The sequence below is a fragment of the Bombina bombina genome, chromosome 5, assembly GCF_027579735.1.
Source record: "Bombina bombina isolate aBomBom1 chromosome 5, aBomBom1.pri, whole genome shotgun sequence".
Taxonomy (NCBI): domain Eukaryota; kingdom Metazoa; phylum Chordata; class Amphibia; order Anura; family Bombinatoridae; genus Bombina; species Bombina bombina.
Window position 1 is genome coordinate 356,570,622 of NC_069503.1, and position 27,761 is coordinate 356,598,382.

General features: G+C 40.0%; 1 protein-coding gene across 1 annotated transcript in view; it reads left to right on the forward strand.

Moving 5' to 3' along the window:
* The window catches only part of PALS2 (protein associated with LIN7 2, MAGUK p55 family member), a 455,393-nt gene that overhangs the window by 319,842 nt on the left and 107,790 nt on the right, over window positions 1–27,761 (forward strand). Inside the window, exons 7-8 of the mRNA XM_053714151.1 lie at window positions 1,068–1,167; window positions 12,827–12,895. Of these exons, the coding sequence (XP_053570126.1) occupies window positions 1,068–1,167; window positions 12,827–12,895 (169 nt within the window). The remainder of the gene's footprint in view (window positions 1–1,067; window positions 1,168–12,826; window positions 12,896–27,761) is intronic.

Sequence of the window (27,761 nt, forward strand, 5' to 3'; positions counted from 1 at the left end):
AATGAGGCTTCTGTTGAACAGATTTGTAAGGCGGCGACTTGGTCTTCGCTTCATACTTTTTCTAAATTCTACAAATTTGATACTTTAGCTTCTTCGGAGGCTATTTTTGGGAGAAAGGTCTTACAGGCAGTGGTGCCTTCCGTTTAAGCACCTGCCTTGTCCCTCCCTTCATCCGTGTCCTATAGCTTTGGTATTGGTATCCCACAAGTAATGGATGAATCCGTGGAATGGATACACCTTACAAGAGAAAACAAAATTTATGCTTATCTGATAAATTTATTTCTCTTGTGGTGTATCCAGTCCACGGCCCGTCCTGTCATTTTAAGGCAGGTGTTTTTTATTTTTAAACTACAGTCACCACTGCACCCTATAGTTTCTACTTTCTCTTGCTTGTCTTCGGTCGAATGACTGGAGGTGGCAGTTAGGGGAGGAGCTATATAGACAGCTCTGCTGTGGGTGATCCTCTTGCAGCTTCCTGTTGGGAAGGAGAATATCCCACAAGTAATGGATGAATCCGTGGACTGGATACACAACAAGAGAAATAAATTTATCAGGTAAGCATAAATTTTGTTTTCGTGTGATGTGCAACCGAACCTGTCTATTGCCAGTTTCTATATGCTTTTTCCAAGGAGGCCACATCTATCTAGAACACCCTCAAATAAGATGTAAGCATTAGTAGAAGTCAGCATGGAATGCTGAGATTAGGACCCAAATACTGGGGGTGCTGTGGAGAGTATTTTCTAGTTAAAAGTATTTTGTATCTGGATAAAGTATATACAGCTTTGAAATTCTTATGCTGCAGTCTCACAATGCAGTGTAATAGTGGAGAATACACAGCCACTTGAATAGCTTTTGATAACTGGGTTTTCTTCTGGATTAGAATGGTCTTACATGTGAAAATGTGACAGACTTGTTCAAAGTGGTACACACACAGCACATCTAATGAATTTCAATAAACCAATATGTTTTAAGCTTCAATTGTAGTATTTAGTAGTATTACATAACAGGGAGAAATGTGCATTTTGTTTTCTATATTTTGTACTAAACAAGGTTTTAATGTTTTGCAGGCAAGTCATGTGAAAGAAGGAGGAAGTGCGGGTCTTATTCCCAGTCAGTTCCTTGAAGAGAAAAGGAAAGCATTTGTCAGGAGAGACTGGGATGGAGCAGGTATTGTATTCCCATTTTATTGATCAGTCGTGTGCTGTGTTCAAGAGTATATTATCTATTTTTTTATATATATATTTTTAAAAAATATTTCTGTGCATTTCTCAAAATGTGTATTTCTCTCATATGGTATAATACCAACATATTTCCATACTTTTACTGGGGAGCAAGCTAGTGCAGCTCGGGCCTCTGGTCTGTAATCTGATCCTTTAGAAGGGAGATTCCCTGAAAAATGAAATTAGAAAGTTGTTTAAAATTGTTTGCTCTATCTGACTCATGAAAGAAAAATATTTGGTTGTATGTCCCTTTAAGCAAATTATTGCAATTGGAGAAAGAGATTCCCACTTACTGAAAAATGCAAATCCTTTGATTACATGCCCCTCCCTCTTCACTGCCACAATCTTGCCTACGAGGAGAGGAATTTATGACTTCTAAATGTTGGCATTGTCTGCAGGTCATTCAAATCTTGTGTTAGCTTATTTTGTGGTTGTCTGCCAGGACTTTCTCTGTCTAGAGTCAAGAGGTTTAACCCCTTAACGACCAAGGACGTACGCCACACATCCTCAAAAAAAATACAGTTAATGACCGAGGACGTGTGGCGTACGTCCTTGGTCTGGAAAGCAGCTGGAAGCGATCCTGCTCGCTTCCAGCTGCTTTCCGGTTATTGCAGTGATGCCTCGATATCGAGGCATCCTGCAATAACCCCCCTTGGCCATCCGATGCAGAGAGAGCCACTCTGTGGCCCTCTCTGCACCGGACATCGGTGGCCGGTATTGTTGGTGGGTGGGAACAAGTCTTGGAGGCTGGTGGGCGGCCATCGATGTGCCGAGTGGAGGGGGGCGGGACAGACGGGGGCGCGCACGGGAGCGCGCGCATGCACGGGGTGGGAGCGGGAAGGAACCGCTACACTGCAGAAAAAAAAAGTTAAGAAATGTTAAAAAAATATATATATTAAACAAAATAAATGATGATCTAAGGGTTCTGGAAGGGGTGGGGGGTTGGTCTTGTGGGGGGGGGAAGCTACACTACAGAAAAGGACAATATAAAAAAATAAAAAAACATACTTTTTGTTACTAAACTGGGTACTGGCAGACAGCTGCCAGTACCCAAGATGGCGCCCATTAAGGCAGAGGGGGAGGGTTATAAAGCTGTTTGGTGGGGGATCAGTGAGGTTGGGGGCTAAGGGGGATCCTACACAGCAGCATATGTAAATATGCCACACACAAAAAAAAGCCCAAATATAGCTTTTATTTTAGTACTGGCAGAGTTTCTGCCAGTTCTTAAGATGGCGGGGACAATTGTGGGGTGGGGGAGGGAAGAGAGCTGTTTGGGAGGGATCAGGGGGTCTGATGTTTTAGGTGGGAGGCTGAGCTCTACACTAAAGCTAAAATTAACCCTGCAAGCTCCCTACAAGCTACATAATTAACCCCATCACTGCTAGCCATAATACACGTGTGATGCGCAGCGGCATTTGGCGGCCTTCTAATTACCACAAAGCAATGCCAAACCATATATGTCTGCTATTTCTGAATAAATGGGATCCTAGAGAAGCATTTACAACCATTTGTGCCATAATTGCACAAGCTGTTTGTAAATGATTTCAGTGAGAAACCTAAAATTGTGAAAAATTTTACGTTTTTTAAATTTGATCGCATTTGGCGGTGAAAAGGTGGCATTAAATATACCAAAATTGGCCTAGATCAATACTTGGGGTTGTCTACTACACTACACTAAAGCTAAAATTACCCCTAAAAGCTCCCTACATGCTCCCTAATTAACCCCTTCACTGCTGGGCATAATACATGTGTAGTGCTCAGTGGCATTTAGCCTTCTAATTACCAAAAAGCAACGCCAAAGCCATATATGTCTGCTATTTCTGAATAAAGGGGATCCCAGAGAATAATTTGCAATAATTTAAGCCATAATTGCACAAGCTGTTTGTAAATAATTTCAGTGAGAAACCAAAAGTTTGTGAAAAAATTAGTGAAAAAGTGAAAAAATTTTTGTATTTAATCGCATTTGGCGGTGAAATGGTGGCATGAAATATACCAAAATGGGCCTAGATCAATACTTTGGGATGTCTACTAAAAAAAAATATATACATGTCAATGGATATTTAGAGATTCCTGAAAGATATTAGTGTTCTAATGTAACTAGCGCTAATTTTGAAAAATAATGGTTTGGAAATAGCAAAGTGCTACTTGTATTTATGGCCCTATAACTTACAAAAAAAGCAAAGAAGATGTAAACATTGGGTATTTCTAAACTCAGGACAAAATTTAGAAACTATTTAGCATGGGTGTTTTTTGGTGGTTTTAGATGTGTAACAGATTTTAGGGGTCAAAGTTAGAAAAAGTGTGTTTTTTTTCATTTTTTCCTCATATTTTATAATTTTTTTTATAGTAAATTATAAGATATGATGAAAATAATGGTATTTTTAGAAAGTCCATTTAATGGCGAGAAAAACGGTATATAATATGTGTGGGTACAGTAAATGAGTAAGAGGAAAATTACAGCTAAACACAAACACCGCAGAAATGTAAAAATAGCCTTGGTCTCAAACGGACAAAAAATGGAAAAGTGCTGTGGTCATTAACCCCTTAACGACCGACGACGTATGCCATACGTCCTCAGAAAAAAAGCACTTAACGACCGAGGACGTATGGCATACGTCGTTGGTTTAACAGAGCACTGGAAGCGATCGAAATCGCTTCCAGCCGCTCTAACAGTATTGCAGGCTTGCCTTGAGGTCTAGGCATCCTGCAATACTGTTCCCGAGTGCCGGGACCGGATTGATCACTCCCCCGCGAGTGATCACTTCCGGTTTCGCTCCACGTGGAGCCCGGCAGTGTTTCAGAGCATCGGAAGCGATCGGACACGAATAAATAATAAAATAAAAAAAAGCCCTAAATAGCCCCCCCCTCCCCCTTCACTAGGCATCCAAGATGGCGATGCCCAGTGCATCATGGGGCCTCTGGGGGTGTCCCTAGCCTGCATCATCATAGGGGCAAGCTAGGGTCACCCAATCTGAGCCTCCCACCCTAAAATAAATAATAATAATAAAATACCCCATTTGTCTGATCATGTCAATATTTGTAAATATTGACTATGATCAGTGTGGATCTCCCTCCCTCTCCTCACTTGCCATTTTGTTGGAGAGAGAGAGAGACCTGTATTTAGCAGAGAGAGAGATTTATTTCTTTTATTTGTTAAAAAATATAGAACCAAAGGCTCTTTTCAGAGCCATTAACCCCTAGCTTGCCAGTGATCACTATATATCACTGGCAGTAGCATAGGTGCACTTTTTTTTTTGCTGCATTTTGCTGTCTGTGCATTTTTTTAGGGGTTAATTTTGTTGTTGTAATTTTTTAAAAACCCAAAGGCTCTTTTCAGAAACATTTAGTTAATTTAATTTAATTTAATTTTCAGAGCCATTAACCCCTAGCTTGCCAGTGATCACTATATATCACTGGCAGTAGCATAGGTGCACTTTTTTTTGCTGCATTTTGCTGTCTGTGCATTTTTTTAGGGGTTAATTTTGTTGTTGTAATTTTTTAAAAACCCAAAGGCTCTTTTCAGAAACATTTAGTTAATTTAATTTAATTTTCAGAGCCATTAACCCCTAGCTTGCCAGTGATCGCTATAAATCACTGGCAGTTGCATAGCTGTACTTTTTTGCTGTCTGTGCATTTTTTTAGGGGTTAATTTTGTTGTTGTAATTTTTTAAAAACCCAAAGGCTCTTTTCAGAAACATTTAGTCAATTTAATTTAATTTTCAGAGCCATTAACCCCTAGCTTGCCAGTGATTGCTATAAATCACTGGCAGTTGCATAGCTGTACTTTTTTGCTGTCTGTGCATTTTTTTAGGGGTTAATTTTGTTGTTGTAATTTATTAAAAACCCAAAGGCTCTTTTCAGAAACATTTAGTTAATTTAATTTTCAGAGCCATTAACCCCTAGCTTGCCAGTGATCGCTATAAATCACTGGCAGTAGCATAGCTGTACTTTTTTGCTAGTTAATTTAGTTAATTAATTTAGTTAATTTAATTTAATTTTCAGAGCCATTAACCCCTAGCTTGCCAGTGATCGCTATAAATCACTGGCAGTTGCATAGCTGTACTTTTTTGCTGTCTGTGCATTTTTTTAGGGGTTAATTTTGTTGTTGTAATTTTTTAAAAACCCAAAGGCTCTTTTCAGAAACATTTAGTTAATTTAATTTTCAGAGCCATTAACCCCTAGCTTGCCAGTGATCGCTATAAATCACTGGCAGTAGCATAGCTGTACTTTTTTGCTAGTTAATTTAGTTAATTAATTTAATTTTCAGAGCCATTAACCCCTAGCTTGCCAGTGATCGCTATAAATCACTGGCAGTTGCATAGCTGTACTTTTTTTGCTGTCTGTGCATTTTTTAGGGGTTAATTTTGTTGTTGTAATTTTTTAAAAACCCAAAGGCTCTTTTCAGAAACATTTAGTTAATTTAATTTAATTTTCAGAGCCATTAACCCCTAGCTTGCCAGTGATCGCTATAAATCACTGGCAGTAGCATAGCTGTACTTTTTTGCTAGTTAATTTAGTTAATTAATTTAGTTAATTTAATTTTTTTTAGTAATTGTTTTCTGTGACAGATACAAAAATGTCACAGAAAAGATATAGTGCTGAGGAGGCGTATGCCATCCTTGCATCAGAGTCAGATGCCTCTATTTCTGACTCAGACCCCAATTTTGACCCTGCCATGTGCTCAGATACATCACTAGATGCAGTCTCAACTGATAGTGATGTGTCTGTGGCTGCTAGCCCCCCTGCCAGCCCCCCTGCCAGAAGGAGGCGTGTTGCTGCCATTGCTGCTGAAGAGTGGGTAACGCCTCATCTCCAGAGGCCAGATATCCCACCCTTCACAGCAAATGCTGGCATAAATATAGATGTGGCAGGTTTTAGCCCCCAGCAGTTTCTGGAAGTGTTTCTGGGCGATGATATATTGGGGAACATTGTCGCCCAAACTAATTTATATGCCCATCAGTTCCGTGCTGCAAAGCCTGGAACATATTTGGCAAAGCAGCAATGGGCCCCCATCAATGTGCCAGAATTCAAAAAATTCTGGGCATTGACTATGCTGATGGGCATCATAAAGAAACCCTCCATTCGCTCCTACTGGAGTAGTAGCCCCATCTGCTCTACCCCCATTTTCTCCCTGACTATGTCGAGGAAGAGGTATGAAATGATTCTGCATTTCATGCACTTCAGCGACAACAGCCTGTGCCCCCCTAGGGAGCATCCCCAATTTGACAGGCTGTATAAAATCCGCCCCCTGATAACCCACTTTTCTGCCAGGTTTGCAAAGGCTTATACACCTGGAAGGAATATATGCGTTGATGAATCCCTAATGAAGTATAAGGGAAGGCTGGGATTCAAGCAGTATATTCCTTCCAAACGCTCCAGATATGGGGTAAAGGTGTATAAGCTCTGTGACAGCGAGACTGGGTATACTCAGGCCTTCCGGGTGTATGAGGGAAAGGATAGCCACCTTGACCCTCCAGGTTGCCCAGAACATATGGGAACCACTGGCAAGATTGTCTGGGACCTGATATTACCCCTAATGAACAAAGGGTATCACTTGTACTTAGACAATTTTTATACAAGTGTCCTTTTGTTCAAGCTACTGTATTGCTTTGATACAGTAGCTTGCGGTACAATTAAAAAGAACCGCGCAGGTTTCCCAGGACAACTTGTACGCACCCGGCTACAAAGGGGGGAGACCTCAGCTCTGCGCCAAGAGGAGCTGTTGGCACTTAAGTACAGAGACAAGAAGGATGTATACCTTCTTACCACCATCCACACAGAGAGGACGGTGGCGGTTTCTGTACGTGGCAGAGCTGAGATCATAAGGAAGCCAGTGTGCATCAAGTCTTATAACCGGCATATGGGTGGGGTTGATCTGGCTGATCAGCTGCTGCAGCCCTACCTAATTATGCGGAAGACAAGGGCCTGGTACAAAAAGGTTGCAATTTACCTAATGCAGATTGCAACCCACAACGCTTTTTTGTTGTTCAAAAAAGCAAACCCCAGAGTTAAAAAAAACTTTTTTACAGTTTCAGCTCCAGATTATTACTGGGATTTTGTACCATGATGCACCTGCTCCCCGGGCGGTGATGGGAGAGAGCAGAGTTGGGGCTACTCATTTTATTTTTAAAATCCCCCCTACTGCCGCAAAGCAGAAACCACAAAAAAAATGCAGATTCTGTACCAAGAGGGGGAAGAGAAGGGACACCATATATCACTGTCCTGATTGCCCTGGACAGCCTGCACTCTGCATTGGGGACTGCTTCAAGCGGTACCATACAATGGTCAATTTTTAAAAAAATAAATACATTTGGTGTTATATATATATATATATATATATATATATATATATATATATATATATATATATATATATATATATATATATATATATATATACATTTTGGTTATGTTTACTGTTAGATGGGTTTTTGTTTTTTTTTACTTTTACTGTGCCAGATTTTTACATTTTTTTTAACCAAAACCCCTGTCAAACCTATGCATGGGGGACATAGGTGTTCTCAGGGTGCCTTGCAAAAAACAACCTGAAGTATGTTTTTGTAATAACTTACAACAGTCTCTCCTAAATCATAGTCAAAAAGCAATGTGTCTGTAAAAATGAAAATTGAAAAATTACCACCATACATTTTCTCCAATTTTTTGGGCTAAAACGGTTGCTTCAAAGGCATCAAAGCACACCATATACAATACCTTGGGGTGTCAACATTTAAAAAATATACACTTTCATGGCAATAAATAAAAGTGGGGTATGCGATAGGCCACAAACTAAAGATAGGCCTATCAGAAGAAATACTCTCATTGTTAATAACTAAAATCACAAGTCATAAATTTGTAACATAACCTTCCCAAAATCCTGGCAAACCTATGCATGGGGGGCATAGGTGTACTCAGGGTGCCTTGCAGAAAACAACCTGAAGTATTCTTTTGCAATAACTTACAACAGTCTCTCCTAAATCATAGTCAAAAAGCAATGTGTCTGTAAAAATGAAAATTGAAAAATAACCACCATACACTTTCTCCAATTTTTTGGGCTAAAACGGTTGCTTCAAAGGCATCAAAGCACACCATATACAATACCTTGGGCTATCAACTTTTCAAATATATGCACATTCATGGAAAACAAATAAATTGGGGTATGTTAAAAGACCCCCCAAAAAGACGATAGGCAAAGAAAATATGTTAAATGTGAAAAAAAATCACAAACGCATGTCAGACATTTGGCATTGCACCCCCCAAACAAGCCACCAAACCTATGCATAGGTGGTATCACTGAACTCAGGAGATGTTGGTGACCACATATTGGTGTCTTCTTTGGTAGTAACACATAACAGGAGCTGTGAATCCATGTCTAAAGTACAATGTATGTGAACAATAACACAAAAATATGAATGTCCAATAGTTTGACAAAGACTAGTGGTTAAATTAGTGCATGGAAAGTGTTAAAATACCTGCATTTGAAATACCCTAGGAAGTCTACTTTTCAAAAATATATGGTTTGATTGAGGTAAATTACATTGGCCGGCTTCAGAAATGTCTTAAATAGGACATGGGTGCATGGGATGTGAAAATTCAAAGTGGAAAAAATGGAATGGGCTTCCTAAAAATAAGGCCTTTTAGCCCCCAGAGAACCCAACACACCTATACATGGGTGGTATCACTGTACTCAGGAGAGGTTGTTGAACACATATTGAGGTGTTTTTTTGGCAGTAACACATAACAGGAACTGAAAATCCATGCCTAAAGTACAATGTGTGTGAAAAATAACACAAAAAAATGACTACCCAAAAGTTTGACAAAGACTGGTGGTTGAATTAGTGCATGGAAAGTGTTAAAATATCAGCATTTGAAAAACCCTAGGGTGTCTACTTTTCCAAAAATATATGGTTTGATGGGGGTAAATTCCATTGGCCAGCTTCAGAAATGTCCCAAATAGGACATGGGTGCATGATGACCGATGTGAAAATTCCAAGTTGAAAAACTGGAATGCGCTACCTAAAAATAAGGCCATTTAGCCCCCAGAGAACCCGACACACCTATACATAGGTGGTATCACTGTACTCAGGAGATGTTGTTGAACACATATTGAGGTGGTTTTTGGCAGTAACACATAACAGGAACTGAAAATCCATGCCTAAAGTACAATGTGTGTGAAAAATAACACAAAAAAATGACTACCCAAAAGTTTGACAAAGACTGGTGGTTGAATTAGTGCATGGAAAGTGTTAAAATATCATCATTTGAAAAACCCTAGGGTGTCTACCTTTCAAAAATATATGGTTTGATGGGGGTAAATTCCATTGGCCAGCTTCAGAAATGTCCCAAATAGGACATGGGTGCATGATGACCGATGTGAAAATTCCAAGTTGAAAAACTGGAATGTGCTACCTAAAAATAAGGCCATTTAGCCCCCAGAGAACCCGACACACCTATACATAGGTGGTATCACTGTACTCAGGAGATATTGTTGAATACATATTGAGGTGGTTTTTGGCAGTAACACATAACAGGAACTGAAAATACATGCCTAAAGTACAATGTGTCTGAAAAATAACACAAAAAAATGACTACCCAAAAGTTTGACAAAGACTAGTGGTTGAATTAGTGCATGGAAAGTGTTAAAATACCAGCATTTGAAATACCCTAGGGTGTCTACTTTTCAAAAATATATGGTTTGATGGGGGTAAATTCCATTGGCCAGCTTCAGAAATGTCCCAAATAGGACATGGGTGCATGATGACCGATGTGAAAATTCCAAGTTGAAAAACTGGAATGCGCTACCTAAAAATAAGGCCATTTAGCCCCCAGAGAACCCGACACACCTATACATAGGTGGTATCACTGTACTCAGGAGATATTGTTGAATACATATTGAGGTGGTTTTTGGCAGTAACACATAACAGGAACTGAAAATACATGCCTAAAGTACAATGTGTCTGAAAAATAACACAAAAAAATGACTACCCAAAAGTTTGACAAAGACTAGTGGTTGAATTAGTGCATGGAAAGTGTTAAAATACCAGCATTTGAAATACCCTAGGGTGTCTACTTTTCAAAAATATATGGTTTGATGGGGGTAAATTCCATTGGCCAGCTTCAGAAATGTCCCAAATAGGACATGGGTGCATGATGACCGATGTGAAAATTCCAAGTTGAAAAACTGGAATGCGCTCTCTAAAAATAAGGGCTTTTAGCCCACAGAGAACCCGACACACCTATACATGGGTGGTATCACTGTACCCAGGAGATGCTACTGAAGACATATTAGGGTGTTATTCGGCAGTAACCCTTACCATTTTATCAGTAAATGTATTCTTAAATTGCTATTTGTCAAAAAATCAAATTATTTTTTTTCCCCCCAAAACTTTGGCATAGATTGGTGGTAAAATGGTTGCATGAAAAATGTCAAAATACCCCAAGTTTAATACCTTAGGTTGTCTTCTTTTAAAAAATATATACATTTGAAGGGTTATTCAGGGATTCCTGACAGATATTGGTGTTACAATGTAACTATCGCCAATTTTGAAAAAACATGGTTTTGAAATAGCAAAGTGCTACTTGTACTTATTGCCCTATAACTTGCAAAAAAGCAAAGAACATGTAAACATTGGGTATTTCTAAACTCAAGACAAAATTTAGAAACTGTTTAGCATTGGTATTTTATGGTGGTTGTAGATGTGTTAGAGATTTTGGGGCTCAAAGTTAGAAAAAGTGTGTTTTTTTTTTTTTTCATTTTTTCCTAATATTTTATAATTTTTTTATAGTAAATTATAAGATATGATGAAAATAATGGTATCTTTAGAAAGTCCATTTAATGGCGAGAAAAACGGTATATAATATGTGTGGGTACAGTAAATGAGTAAGAGGAAAATAACAGTTAAACACAAACATCGCAGAAATGCAAAAATAGCCTTGGTCCCAGATGGTCAACAAATTGAAAAGTGGCCTGGTCACTAAGGGGTTAAGGGGTTAAAGGGACATGAAACCCAAGTTTTTTTTATTTCATGATTCAGACAGAGCATGTGAATTTAAACAACTTTCCAATTTACTTCTATTATCTAATTTGTTTTTTGCTCTTGGTATCCATTGTTGAAAAGGATACTTAGGTAGGCTCAGGACCTGCTGATTGGTGGCTGCACATGTATGCCTTATGTTATTGGCTCCTAATACATAGTTGCTCCTTCAGCAAAGGATGCCAAGAGAATTAAGCAAATTAGATAATAGAAGTAAACTGTAAAGTTGTTCAAAAATGTATTCTCTATCTGAATCATGAAATAAAATGTTTGGGTTTCATGTCCCTTTAAGACCCCTGGATACTGTCTCTAAGCATTTGTATAACCATTTTGGTCATAACCCAGAATGTGGAATAACAAGAGCAAGTCTATGGTGCAATTTGACATGCAATTATTTCTTTGTGACTCCCTCCGTTGAAGGTGGTGACACACTGATTCAAATCTCAGGTATAACCTATTATTGAACATTGGTAAAAAGTACACAGCTGGTACTGCTGTGTTCATTTCAGTTTTAATTTATTAGACTAACTAGATATGTTCTTTGCTATGTATGGCCTAAGCTCAATCAAAAAAAAAAAAGAAGCTTCATTTTAAGTGAGAACTTTATTGGGTTTATGGCTTCATGACATGCTAGTTATAATAGTACCTGTAATGATTTTTTTTTTGTATGGCAGAGTCTTTGTCTTCCCTGCATACGTTTGTTTGCAATTGTGTCTTTGCAAGCAATATTTAAATGTAGGACATGCAGACAGTGCTTCTTAACACATAGATTTGATATCAAATGAGTATGTGATAAATGCAGTTTTATGCTTGGTTTTTTGTGTGTTAAAGGGACAGTCTACACCAGAATTTTTATTGTTTTAAAAGATAGATAATCCCTTTATTACCCATTCCCCAGTTTTGCATAGCTAACACATTTATAATAATATACTTTTAACCTCTGTGATTATCTTGTATCTAAGCCTCTGCAAACTGCCCCTTTTTTCAGTTCTTTTGACAGACTTGCAGTTTAGCCAATCAGTGCCTGCTCCCAGATAACTTCTCGTGCACGAGCACAGTGTTATCTATATGAAATACGTGAACTAACACCCTCTAGTGGTGAAAAACTGTTAAAATGCAACCTGAAAGAGGTGGGCTTCAATGTCTAAGAAATTAGCATATGAACCTCCTAGTTTAAGCTTTCAACTAAGAATACCAAGAGAACAAAGCAAAATTGTTGATAAAAGTAAATTGGAAAATTGTTTAAACTTACATGCTCTATCTGAATCATGACAGTTTATTTTGGCCTAGACTGTCCCTTTAAGGCTTACTGATTTGTATGTATCTTATGCTTAGTATATATCCTAGAGTCATGCTTAGCAAGAAAGGGACTGGTATTTAACGGGAAGGGAAGGCATTCTGAGAATTTAGTGAGGCTCTACCTATTCCAAGAATAAACAAAACTGTTTATCATTTCAAAATGCCAAGAACTGATTTATAAAGATCTTCTCTTTTTTTTTTTTTTATAGCAAAATGGATTTTATGTGTTCGGATTTTGTTTATTTTGTTTTGTTTTTGTTTGATTTTTCTCCCCAGGACAATTTTGTGGTACAATAACAAGCAAGAAAAAGAAAAAGATGATGTATCTAACAACGAGAAATGCTGGTATGTTTGGTTTTATTCATTATTGGCCAAAACAAGTTACTTAAAACCTCTTCTCGCATTTTAATGATAACATATCCAGTTAGATTGAATATATAGATTAATGACACTTGTTATTAAATAGAAACTTATCTGAAACCTTTACAACACTTTTCTTCAGGTATAAGTTGCCCTCCACTTCCTTCTGCTTCCTTTGTTTTAACCTTATATGAAGTTAGTTAATGTTGACTACTACCTTGCTCCTTTTGAATTATTTGTTTTGTTTGCACATATGTAATAAACAAAATGAGATCCATCTTAGTGCGCACTGCTGAATTGGATTGACAGTTTGTTGAATCCAAAAGTGAGTCTTTTGTAACTAGTGAAGCCTTTAATGCAGCCCTGATCGTGATGTCATCAGTGGGTGGAGCTTGGCAGCCATTTCAAAGTGGCCAGAAACAATAGTCATTTTACAAATTACTTTTCTCTTGTTAAGTGTGTTCAGTCCACGGGTCATCCATTACTTATGGGATATATTCTCCTTCCCAACAGGAAGTTGCAAGAGGATCACCCAAGCAGAGCTGCTATATAGCTCCTCCCCTCACATGTCATATCCAGTCATTCTCTTGCAAGTCTCAACAAAGAAGGAGGTCGCGAGAGGAGATAGGAGTTTTTTACCTAATTATTCTTCAATCAAAAGTTTATTATTTTAAAATGGCACCGGAGTGTGCTGTTTTTTCTCTCAGGCAGTATTTAGAAGAAGAATCTGCCTGCATTTTCTATGATCTTAGCAGACGTAACTAAGATCCACTGGCTGTTCTCGCACATTCTGAGGAGTGGGGTAACTTCAGAAAAGGGAATAGCATGCGGGGTTCCTCCCAAATGAGGTATGTGCAGTAATATTTTCTAGGAATGGAATTGACTAAGAAAACACTGCTGTTACCCGTATGATGTAAGTGCAGCCTTAAATGCAGTAGTAGCGACTGGTATCAGGCTGATAAATGTATGCGCAGTTGAGTTATTTTCTAGGGACTAGAATTTGACTGAGAAAATACTGTTAATACTGAAATAAATGTATGAGCCTTAACTGCAGTAGAAGCGACTGGTAGCAGGCTTAGTGATAACTTTGCATAACACTGGAAAGTTGTTTTTAAAATGTTTACTGGCATGTTATTTGTTTTGTGAGGTACTTTGGTGATAAATCCTTTTTGGGCATGATTTTTTTCCATATGGCTAACGTATATTTCTGCATAGAAACCGTTGTAACAGGTCTCCCACTGTTGTAATATGAGTGGGAGGGGCCTTTTTTAGCGCCTTGTTTGTCGCAGTTAAAATTCTAGCACAGTCTTCCTGCTTCTTCCTCCTTGATCCAGGACGTCTCCAGAGAGCTCAGGAGTCTTCAAAATTCATTTTAGAGGGAGGTAATCAGTCACAGCAGACCTGTGACAGTGTGTTTGACTGTGATAAAAGCGTTAAATCATAAATTGATTATCCGTTTTTGGGTATTGAGGGGTTAATCATCCGTTTGCTAGTGGGTGCAATCCTCTGCTAAATTCATACATTTACTGTTAAAATTGTTGGCTATAACTGAATTAGTTCATTGTTATTTCAACTGTGACAGTTTTTTTGTGTTTTTAAAAGCGCTGCAGCGTTTTTTTCTATTGCTTGTAAATTTATTGAAAGATTTTTTCCAAGCTTGCTAGCCTTCATTGCTAGTCTGTTTAAACATGTCTGATACAGATGAATCTACTTGTTCATTATGTTTAAAAGCCAATGTGGAGCCCAATAGAAATATGTGTACCAATTGTATTGATGTTACTTTAAATAAAAGTCAGTCTTTACTGGTAAAGAAATTATCACCAGACAACGAGGGGGAAGTTATGCCGACTAACTCTCCTCACGTGTCAGTACCTTCGCCTCCCGCTCAGGAGGTGCGTGAGATTGTGGCGCCATGTACATCAAGGCCCTTACAAATCACTTTGCATGATATGGCTAATGTTATGAAAGAAGTATTATCTAATTTGCCCGAGTTAAGAGGCAAGTGCGATAGCTCTGGGTTTAGGACAGAGCGCGCCGATGACACGAGAGCCATGTCCGATACTGCGTCACAATTTGCAGAACATGAGGACGGAGAGCTTCATTCTGTGGGTGACGGATCTGATCCGGGGAGACCGGATTCAGAAATTTCAAATTTTAAATTTAAGCTTGAGAACCTCCGTGTATTGCTAGGGGAGGTGTTAGCGGCTCTGAATGATTGCGACACGGTTGCAATCCCAGAGAAATTATGTAGGCTGGATAAATACTATGCGGTACCGGTGTGTACTGACGTTTTTCCTATACCTAAAAGGCTTACAGAGATTATTAGCAAGGAGTGGGATAGACCCGGTGTGCCCTTTTCCCCTCCTCCGATATTTAGAAAAATGTTCCCAATAGACGCCACCACACGAGACTTATGGCAGACGGTCCCTAAGGTGGAGGGAGCAGTTTCTACTTTAGCCAAGCGTACCACTATCCCGGTGGAGGATAGTTGTGCTTTCTCAGATCCAATGGATAAAAAAATTAGAAGGTTACCTTAAAAAAATGTTTGTTCAACAAGGTTTTATATTACAGCCCCTTGCATGCATTGCGCCCGTCACTGCTGCAGCGGCATTCTGGTTTGAGTCTCTGGAAGAGGCTATTCGCACAGCACCATTGGATGAGATTATGAACAAGCTTAAAGCCCTTAAGCTAGCTAATGCATTTGTTTCGGATGCCGTTGTGCATTTAACCAAACTAACGGCTAAGAACTCCGGATTCGCCATCCAGGCGCGCAGAGCGCTATGGCTCAAATCCTGGTCAGCAGATGTAACTTCTAAATCTAAATTGCTTAATATTCCTTTCAAAGGGCAAACCTTATTCGGGCCCGGCTTGAAAGAAATTATTGCTGACATTACTAGAGGTAAGGGTCACACCCTTCCTCAGGACAGGGCCAAATCAAAGGCCAAACAGTCTAATTTTCGTGCCTTTCATAATTTCAAGGCAGGAGCAGCATCAACTTCCTCCGCTCCAAAACAGGAAGGGACTGCTACTCGTTACAGACAGGGTTGGAAAGGCAACCAGTCCTGGAACAAGGGCAAGCAGGCCAGAAAACCTACTTCTGCCCCTAAGACAGCATGAAGAAAGGGCCCCCCATCCGGAAACGGATCTAGTGGGGGGCAGACTTTCTCTCTTCGCCCAGGCCTGGGCAAGAGATGTCCAGGATCCCTGGGCGTTGGAGATCATATCTCAGGGATACCTTCTGGACTTCAAGACTTCTCCTCCACAAGGGAGATTTCATCTGTCAAGGTTATCAACAAACCTAATAAAGAAAGAGGCATTTCTACGATGTGTACAAGACCTCTTAGTAATGGGAGTGATCCACCCGGTTCCGCGGACAGAACAAGGGCAAGGTTTTTACTCAAATCTGTTTGTGGTTCCCAAAAGAGAGGGAACCTTCAGGCCAATCTTGGACCTGAAGATCTTAAACAAATTCCTAAGGGTTCCATCGTTCAAAATGGAAACTATTCGAACCATCCTACCCATGATCCAAGAGGGTCAGTATATGACAACAGTGGACTTAAAGGATGCCTACCTTCACATACCGATTCACAAAGATCATTATCGGTACCTAAGGTTTGCCTTTCTAGACAGGCATTACCAGTTTGTAGCTCTTCCCTTCGGGTTGGCTACGGCCCCGAGAATTTTTACAAAGGTTCTGGGCTCGCTTCTGGCGGTACTAAGACCGCGAGGCATAGCGGTGGCTCCGTACCTAGACGACATTCTGATACAAGCGTCAAGTTTTCAGAATGCAAAGTCTCATACAGAGATAGTTCTAGCATTTCTGAGGTCGCATGGGTGGAAAGTGAACATGGAAAAGAGTTCTCTGTTCCCACTCACAAGGGTTCCCTTTCTAGGGACTCTTATAGATTCTGTAGAGATGAAGATTTACCTGACGGAATCCAGGTTATCAAAAATCCTAAATGCTTGCCGTGTCCTTCATTCCATTCCAAGCCCATCAGTAGCTCAGTGCATGGAAGTAATCGGCTTAATGGTCGCGGCAATGGACATAGTGCCATTTGCGCGCCTACATCTCAGACCGCTGCAACTATGCATGCTAAGTCAGTGGAATGGGGATTACTCAGATCTGTCCCCTTTACTAAATCTGGACCAGGAGGCCAGAGATTCTCTTCTCTGGTGGTTGTTGCGGGTTCATCTGTCCAAAGGAATGACTTTTCGCAGACCAGATTGGACGATTGTAACAACAGATGCCAGCCTACTAGGCTGGGGTGCAGTCTGGAATTCCCTGAAGGCTCAGGGATCGTGGACTCAGGAGGAGAAACTACTCCCAATAAACATTCTGGAATTAAGAGCAATATTCAATGCTCTTCTAGCTTGGCCTCAGTTAGCAACACTGAGGTTCATCAGATTTCAGTCGGACAACACCACGACTGTGGCTTACATCAATCATCAAGGGGGAACCAGGAGTTCCCTAGCGATGTTGGAAGTCTCGAAGATAATTCGCTGGGCAGAGTCTCACTCTTGTCATCTGTCAGCGATCTACATCCCAGGCGTGGAGAACTGGGAGGCGGATTTTCTAAGTCGCCAGACCTTTCATCCGGGGGAGTGGGAACTTCACCCGGAGGTGTTTGCTCAACTGATTCTTCGTTGGGGCGAACCGGAGCTGGATCTCATGGCATCTCGCCAGAACGCCAAGCTTCCTTGTTACGGATCCAGGTCCAGGGACCCGGGAGCATTGCTGGTAGATGCATTAGCAGCCCCTTGGGTTTTCATCATGGCTTATGTGTTTCCACCATTTCCGTTGCTACCTCGACTGATTGCCAGGATCAAACAGGAGAGAGCATCGGTGATTCTGATAGCGCCTGAGTGGCCACGCAGGACCTGGTATGCAGACCTAGTGGATATGTCGTCCTGTCCACCATGGTCTCTGCCTCTGAGGCAGGACCTTCTAATTCAGGGTCCTTTCAACCATCCAAGCCTAATTTCTCTGAGGCTGACTGCATGGAGATTGAACGCTTGATTCTCTCAAAGCGTGGTTTTTCGGAGTCGGTTATTACAGGCTCGGAAACCTGTTACCAGAAAAATTTACCATAAGATATGGCGTAAATATTTATATTGGTGTGAATCCAAGAGTTACTCATGGAGTAAGGTTAGGATTCCTAAGATATTGGCTTTTCTACAAGAAGGTTTAGAAAAGGGTTTATCCGCTAGTTCGTTAAAGGGACAGATTTCTGCTCTGTCTATTCTTTTACACAAACGTCTGGCAGAGAATCCAGACGTCCAGGCTTTTTGTCAGGCTTTGGCTAGGATTAAGCCTGTGTTTAAAACTGTTGCTCCTCCGTGGAGCTTAAACTTGGTTCTTAAAGTTCTTCAGGGTGTTCCGTTTGAACCCCTTCATTCCATTGATATTAAGCTTTTATCTTGGAAAGTTCTGTTTTTGATGGCTATTTCCTCGGCTCGAAGAGTCTCTGAGTTATCTGCCTTACATTGCGATTCTCCTTATCTGATTTTTCATTCAGAAAAAGTAGTTCTGCGTACTAAACCTGGGTTTTTACCTAAGGTTGTTTCTAACAGGAATATCAATCAAGAGATTGTTGTTCCTTCATTATGTCCTAATCCTTCTTCAAAGAAGGAACGTCTTTTGCATAATCTGGACGTAGTCCGTGCCCTGAAGTTCTACTTACAGGCAACTAAAGATTTTCGGCAAACTTCTTCTCTGTTTGTCGTTTATTCTGGTCAGAGGAGAGGTCAAAAGGCTTCGGCCACCTCTCTCTCTTTTTGGCTTCGTAGCATAATACGTTTAGCCTATGAGACTGCTGGACAGCAGCCTCCTGAAAGAATTACAGCTCATTCCACTAGAGCTGTGGCTTCCACCTGGGCCTTTAAGAATGAGGCCTCTGTTGAACAAATTTGCAAGGCTGCAACTTGGTCTTCACTTCATACCTTTTCAAAATTTTACAAATTTGACACCTTTGCTTCTTCTGAGGCTGTTTTTGGGAGAAAGGTTCTACAGGCTGTGGTTCCTTCTGTTTAATGTTCCTGCCTTGTCCCTCCCATCATCCGTGTACTTTAGCTTTGGTATTGGTATCCAATAAGTAATGGATGACCCGTGGACTGAACACACTTAACAAGAGAAAACATAATTTATGCTTACCTGATAAATTTATTTATCTTGTAGTGCCCGCCCTGTCTTTTTTTTTTTGAGGCAGTTCTAAATTTTAATTAAAACTCCAGTCACCACTGCACCCTATAGTTTTTCCTTTCTCGTCTTGTTTCGGTCAAATGACTGGATATGACATGTGAGGGGAGGAGCTATATAGCAGTTCTGCTTGGGTGATCCTCTTGCAACTTCCTGTTGGGAAGGAGAATATATCCCATAAGTAATGGATGACCCGTGGACTGAACACACTACAAGAGAAATAAATTTATCAGGTAAGCATAATTTATGTTTTTTTACTGTTACTGCTGCATGATTTAGAAAGGGGTACAGGCAGATATTTGCAGCTTGATCTAAAGTAAGACTTTAAGATGAGTAAGGGGTAGACTGTCCCTTTAATACAATTTTACATCTGTAATTACCTTGTTTCTAAGCCTCTGCAGACTGCCCCCTTATCTCAGTGCTATTAATAGACTTGCATTTTAGACAATTAGTGCAGCTTCATAAAGAACTCCTTGGAATTTAGCACAATGTTATCTAAACAATACAAAAAAAGACTATTCCTTTAAAATTATAGTGAAAACTCCAATGGTCAGCATATCCTTGCAAGATGTGAGCCAGGCTACTACTGATTTGTTTTTACCTGCTGGGTTTTGCTGTGCAGCTTTACCAGTTTGTGATCCACTAATCTGTCATCTAGATCTAGCCCTGATATATAATCTGTGATGCAAGTAGTGCTATAGCTTTTTGGGGTGATTCATTATGTCTCTGAATCCATATCTGATGTTTATGCCCGTAGCTAGTTATTTGCCTGTTTGTGTATATATATACTGTGCCAGCATCTCTTGTGTAGCATTGTGTGTGGGTTTTGTTTTTATATACTCACTGCTCTCCGTTTGTCTGTATTGGCAGTTAAATGCCGTGGTTCTGCTTAGGCACTTCAGTTGTTCAGTGCACAAGAGTTTAAGGAGCTGCTCTTGACCCACAAAAGATTTGTTGTTGCAAATTCTCAAGTGACATTTTCCTCTGAATCATGCAGGAAGCATTTGCACTAGCTCCCTTTCAACTACAATCTCTTCTTTCTCCTTGCTTATGCCCCGTCTGCCTGTTCTTGTTTTGTTTTTATTATACAGAAACAGGATCTTCACTGTTTGACATCATAAGTAGGGAAATCTCTCCAGTTGTTTTGCTAATTTGTGCTATGTCCCATTTGTGAGGAACAAAAAAATTGCCATTGTAGTATTGCATTATTGTTAAAGGGACAGTAAACACCCAGACATTACTATTATTCTTCTGTAGTCTTGTATTAACTTAACATAGTGAGTGAGTGTGAGCAAATTTCAGTGAGTTACACCTTGTTTGCTGGATTTGTTTTTTAGTGGTTAAACTTCCCCCACCAATTACCTTATTTGGAGGAGCCAATTCACACTTGAGTAGGCAAGGCTTGCTACTGACATTTTGTTAGCAAAATCCCAATTGCTTTGCAGATACTTCTGGGGTCTCTGCAGAGTCCAACTTGTGATATAGTTGAGATTAGGGTTGCCACCTCAGACATGTTTTCCTGGAAACTTATGAGTTACACATGCTGCAGGGTGTGCAGGGAGGAACATGTATTGTGTGTCTGGACAGCACTATTCATATTCCTCCCTGCACACCCTGCAGCATGTGTAACTTATAAGTGTTCTGTATTTTAAGGGACGGGTGGCAACCCTAGTTGAGATACAACCATAGGCCCAAAAAGTCTGCCTAATATTTCCTAAAAGTATAAACTTATCTAGTTTGTAGGATTGCCTTATGTGTATCCCAGGCAATCTTGATGTCCCCCACAGTGTTTGTCATTACCACCTCATGTGAAAGTTTATTCAATGAATCAATCACCCTTTCTGTAAAGAAGGAAGTGCTTCCACAAATTATTCCTGAATCTACTACCCTTCATGACCCCTTGTTTTTTAATTTTTCTTTTTATGAAAAATATGTATAGCCTCAGCTTTATTAAGCCGCTTAATATATTTAAACAACTATCATATCACCTCTTTCCCTTCTCGCCTTCAGTTTGTTTATATACTTCTGGAACATTTACTCTATTACAAAAAATTTTACTGATACATTTGTTAAACAAAGCAGGCCCCAGAACTGACCCCTGAGGAACACCACTAATGACTCCCCTTCTGCTGAATGTACTCCATTTACTAAGACTCTGTTTTCTATCTTTAAAGGGGCATGAACCCATCCCAAAAAAATCCTGATTGTAATAGAACAAACCATTTTAAACAACTTTCTAGTTTACTTTTTAACAAATTTGCTTCATTCTCTTGTTATTCTTACCTGAAAGGAACAGTATTGCACTACTGGCAGTTTGCTGAACAGATCTAGCCAGCCAATCACAAGAGACAAATGTGTGCAGGCACCAATCAGCAGCTAGCTCCCACTAGTGTAAGATATGTGTGTATTCTTTTTCAACAAGTCATACAATGAAAACCAAACACATTTGAAAATAGAAGTGAATTTAAAAGTGCCTTAAAATTACATGCTCTGAGTCATGAAGATTTAATTTGGACTTATCTAACCCTTTAAAGTGACACGAAAGCTGGTTTTTATTATTTCATGATTCAAATAGAGCATACATTTATAAAGAACTTTCCAGTTTATTTTTATTATCGATTTTGCTTCATTCTTTTTGTATCCTTTCTTGAAGAAGCAGCATTGCACTACTGGGAACTAGTTTATCACATTGGTAAGCTAATGACAAGAGGCATATATGTGCAGCCACCAATCAGCAGATAGCTCCCAGCACCTGAACCTACTTAGGTATGCTTTTCAACCAAGGATACCAAAAGAACAAAGCAAATTAGATAAATGACGTAAATTGCAAGTTTGTTTTTTTTTAAATTGTATGCTCTGTCTGAATCATGAAAATAAATAAACTTGGGTTTCATATCCCTTTAAGCCAGCATTCTACCTAGGTCACAATTTATGAGTCTAGCCCAAGGAGATAGTTTGTGAATTAGTTTGTTGTGTGGTACTGTGTCAAATGCTTTGCTGAAAGCTAGATTGACTCATGTTGTGCTGTGCTGCACTTGGAGTATCCCTGCATCCAAGATTAGAAAGATAAATGCAGATAAAAGACAAAAGTGCTTTGAGAGCTAAAGTAGGAAGGATTTCTGAAACTTTGACAATAAATCTGTAAGAGTTGTTTGATGAGATGATTCCAGCAGAGTATAACAGTGCCAAGACTCTTAAAGAAAAGTGTGCCGTAGCAAACAGAGAGGACAAAGTTAAAATTCTCAGTCTATTACTAAGCTTGTGTTCTCAGAACAAAATCAGCAAGGAATTCAATGTCTCGAACAATTGGTGAAACAAAGCAGAACACTAGTGAAGCTACAGGGGATACTTCCAGAGAGCGAAAAGATTATCTATTTCTCTTGTTAAGTGTATCCAGTCCACGGATCATCCATTACTTATGGGATATTCTCCTTCCCAACAGGAAGTTGCAAGAGGATCACCCCAGCAGAGCTGCTATATAGCTCCTCCCCTCACTGTCATATCCAGTCATTCTCTTGCAACTCTCAACAAAGATGGAGGTCGTAAGAGGACTGTGGTGTTTTATACTTAGTTTATTTCTTCAATCAAAAGTTTGTTATTTTTAAATGGTACCGGAGTGTACTGTTTATCTCAGGCAGTATTTAGAAGAAGAATCTGCCTGCGTTTTCTATGATCTTAGCAGAAGTAACTGAGATCCTTTGCTGTTCTCACATATTCTGAGGAGTGAGGTAACTTCAGAGGGGGAATAGCGTGCAGGTTTTCCTGCAATCAGGTATGTGCAGTTAAATTATTTTTCTAGGGAATGGAATTTGCTAGAAAATGCTGCTGATACCGAAGTAATGTAAGTAAAGCCTTAAATGCAGTGATAGCGACTGGTATCAGGCTTATTAATAGAGATACATACTCTTATAAAAGTATATTTTAAAACGTTTGCTGGCATGTTTAATCGTTTTTTATATACGTTTGGTGATAAAACTTCTTGGGGCCTAGTTTTCTCCACATGGCTGGCTTGAATTCTGCCTAGAAACAGTTCCTGGAGGCTTTCCACTGTTGTAATATGAGTGGGAGGGGCCTATTTTAGCGCTTTTTTGCGCAGCAAAAATTACAGACACAGACATCCAGCTTCTTCCTGCATGATCCAGGACTCCTCTGAAGGGCTCAAAAGGCTTCAAAAGTCGTATTAAAGGAAGGTAAAAAGCCACAGTAGAGCTGTGGCAGTGGTTGTGACTGTTTAAAAAACGTTTTTGTCATTTGTTATTCCGTTTTTGGTATTAAGGGGTTAATCATCCATTTGCAAGTGGGTGCAATGCTCTGCTAACTTGTTACATACACTGTAAAAATCTAACTTCTCTGAGACTGACTGCATGGAGATTGAACGCTTGATTCTATCAAGGCGTGGCTTCTCCGAGTCAGTCATTGATACCTTAATACAGGCACGAAAGCCTGTCACCAGGAAAATCTACCATAAGATATGGCGTAAATACATTTATTGGTGTGAATCCAAGAATTACTCATGGAGTAAGGTTAGGATTCCTAGAATATTGTCCTTTCTCCAAGAGGGTTTGGACAAAGGACTATCAGCTAGTTCTTTATAAGGACAGATTTCTGCTCTGTCTATTCTTTTGCACAAGCGTCTGGCAGAGGTTCCAGACGTCCAGGCATTTTGTCAGGCTTTGGTTAGAATTAAGCCTGTGTTTAAAACTGTTGCTCCCCCGTGGAGCTTAAACTTGGTTCTTAAAGTTCTTCAAGGAGTTCCGTTTGAACCCCTTCATTCCATTGATATTAAACTTTTATCTTGGAAAGTTCTGTTTTTGATGGCTATTTCCTCGGCTCGAAGAGTCTCTGAGCTATCTGCCTTACAATGTGATTCTCCTTATCTGATTTTTCATGCAGATAAGGTAGTTCTGCGTACCAAACCTGGGTTTTTACCTAAGGTGGTTTTTAATAAGAATATCAATCAAGAGATTGTTGTTCCATCATTGTGTCCTAATCCTTCTTCAAAGAAGGAACGTCTTTTACATAATCTGGACGTAGTCCGTGCCTTGAAGTTTTACTTACAAGCTACTAAAGATTTTCCCCAAACATCTTCCCTGTTTGTCGTTTACTCTGGACAGAGGAGAGGTCAAAAAGCTTCGGCAACCTCCCTTTCCTTTTGGCTTCGGAGCATAATTCGCTTAGCCTATGAGACTGCTGGACAGCAGCCCCCTGAAAAGATTACAGCTCATTCTACTAGAGCTGTGGCTTCCACCTGGGCCTTTAAAAACGAGGCCTCTGTTGAACAGATTTGCAAGGCTGCGACTTGGTCTTCGCTTCACACCTTTTCAAAATTTTACAAATTTGACACTTTTGCTTCTTCGGAGGCTGTTTTTGGGAGAAAGGTTCTTCAGACAGTGGTTCCTTCCGTTTAATCCTGCCTTGTCCCTCCCATCATCCGTGTACTTTAGCTTTGGTATTGGTATCCCATAAGTCAGAGCTTTCCAAACTTTTCATGTTGGCGACACACTTTTTAGACTTGCATCATTTCGCGACACAGTAATTCAGTTGTACTGGCAAACAGGAGGTTAAACTAACTTGTTTTAAGAGATACGGACACATACATAAATGATGTAATAACAAAATGTATTTACAAGTAACAGTAAGTATGTGCAAGCATTAAAAAAAGTTTAATTTCACCAATAGCTACTTACTATTTTAATGGGATGTATGAGGTTGATGGGAACAACACGGTTTATTAATATTTGGTGGAATATTAGATAAAGACACTTGCATTTTATCATCAACCATTTTTAAGCTTCCCCTTCCTATCCATATATCAAGAGCAGGAGCAGCAATGCACTACTAGGAGCTAGTTGCAAAAAAAACCCCACTGACTTCAGCTCAGCGTTTAAGTTGCCGCCCTTAGAGCTCTGCGAGTCTGACTGACTACTGCTGCTGATGTCCCACTCACTGACTACACATGCAATCACGAGCCGATTGAGGAGACTACAAGTGGAGTCAGGAGCCAATGTGCCACCAAAGCTGCCAATGGGAATAGTTTCAGTTTCCACTGAGCTGCACCAATAGGTTAAGATGATCTGTGACCCCCTAGGTATTAATCACGTGTCAACCATGTGATATGCATAGCAGGCAGGCGGAAAGTCAGAAACCAAAAAAAAATTGTGCTGAAGCAGGGACACACCTACACACTGCTGCCAACACACTAGTGTGTCCCGACACACAGTTTGGAAAGCACTGCCATAAGTAATGGATGATCCGTGGACTGGATACACTTAACAAGAGAAAACATAATTTATGCTTACCTGATAAATTTATTTCTCTTGTAGTGTATCCAGTCCACGGCCCGCCCTGTCCTTTTAAGGCAGGTCTAAATTTTAATTAAACTACAGTCACCACTGCACCCTATGGTTTCTCCTTTCTCGTCTTGTTTCGGTCGAATGACTGGATAGGACAGTGAGGGGAGGAGCTATATAGCAGCTCTGCTGGGGTGATCCTCTTGCAACTTCCTGTTGGGAAGGAGAATATCCCATAAGTAATGGATGATCCGTGGACTGGATACACTACAAGATAAATAAATTTATCAGGTAAGCATAAATTATGTTTTTTCTGATGGATCAAGCCAATATAAAAACAACAAGAATTTCGTCAATCTGTTCAAGCATGAGAAGGACTAGGGTATAAAAAGCCAAATGGAACATTTTCACAACGCCCCATGGAAAAATGCATGTGACGGGGTTGGATGAACTAAGCGGGGAAACAACAAAAGCCAGTTTGTAGAGGACAACAGAGGTTCAAATTCTCACCCCTGATAATATGTTCCTCTTTTGTGATGAGAAGACTAAGGGGGTTTCATACATTTATGTCAAAAGCGAGGAAGTAACTGAATGTCATGAACTGAAACTCAAGGACAGTTTAAATAAATGTGAGGGAATTCCAGGTACAAGAAAATTTCAGTTTCTCTTGTTAAGTGTATCCAGTCCACGGATCATCCATTACTTGTGGGATATTCTCCTTCCCAACAGGAAGTTGCAAGAGGATCACCCACAGCAGAGCTGCTATATAGCTCCTCCCCTCACTGCCATATCCAGTCATTCTCTTGCAACTCTCAACAAAGATGGACGTAGTAAGAGAAGAGTGGTGTATTATAGTTAGTTTTTTAACTTCAATCAAAAGTTTGTTATTTTTAAATGGTACCGGAGTGTACTGTTTCATCTCAGGCAGCATTAGAAGAAGAATCTGCCTGTGATTTCTATGATCTTAGCAGAAGTAACTAAGATCCACTGCCGTTCTCACATATTCTGAGGAGTGAGGTAACTTCAGAGGGGGAATGGCGTGCAGGTTTTCCTGCAATAAGGTATGTGCAGTTAATATATTTCTAGGGATGGAATTTGCTAGAAAAATGCTGCTGATACCGGATTTATGTAAGTTAAGCCTTAAATGCAGTGATAACGACTGGTATCAGGCTTATTAACAGAGATACATACTGTTTGGTGACAAAACTTATTGGGGCCTAGTTTTTTTCCACATGGCTGGCTTGATTTTTGCCTAGAAACAGTTTCCTGAAGCTTTCCACTTTTGCAATATGAGTGGGAAGGGCCTATTTTAGTGCTTTTCTGTGCAGATAAAAATACTGACAGAGACATTCAGCTTCCCTCTGCATGATACAGGACATCTCTGAAGGGCTCAAAAGGCTTCAAAGTCGTGTTTGAGGAGGGTAACAATCACAGTAGACTGTGGCAGTTGTTGTGACTGTGTTTAAAAAACGTTTATTATTCTGTTTTTGTTATTAAGGGGTTAATCATCCATTTGCAAGTGGGTGCAATGCTCTGCTGACTTGTTACATACACTGTAAAAATTTTGTTAGTGTAACTGCCTTTTTTCACTGTTATTTCAAATTTTGTCAAAATTTGTTTCTCTTAAAGGCACAGTAACGTTTTTTATATTGCTTGTTAACTTGCTTTAAAGTGTTTTCCAAGCTTGCTAGTCTCATTGCTAGTCTGTACAAACATGTCTGAAACAGAGGATACTTGTTCATTATGTTTAAAAGCCATGGTGGAGCCCCATAGGAGAATGTGTACTAAATGTATTGATTTCACCTTAAACAGTAAAGATCAGTCTTTATCTATAAAAGAATTGTCACCAGAGGGGTCTGTCGAGGGGGAAGTTATGCCGACTAACTCTCCCCACGTGTCGGACCCTTCGCCTCCCGCTCAAGGGACGCACGCTAATATGGCGCCAAGTGCATCAGGGACGCCCATAGCGATTACTTTGCAGGACATGGCTGCAATCATGAATAATACCCTGTCAGAGGTATTATCCAGATTGCCTGAATTGAGAGGCAAGTGCGATAGCTCTGGGGTTAGACGAGATACAGAGCGCGTAGATGCTGTAAGAGCCATGTCTGATACTGCGTCACAATATGCAGAACCTGAGGACGGAGAGCTTCAGTCTGTGGGTGACGTCTCTGAATCGGGGAGACCTGATTCAGAGATTTCTAATTTTAAATTTAAGCTTGAGAACCTCCGTGTATTGCTTGGGGAGGTATTAGCTGCTCTGAATGACTGTGACACAATTGCAGTGCCAGAGAAATTGTGTAGGCTGGATAAATACTATGCAGTGCCGGTGAGTACTGAGACCTGATTCAGAGATTTCTAATTT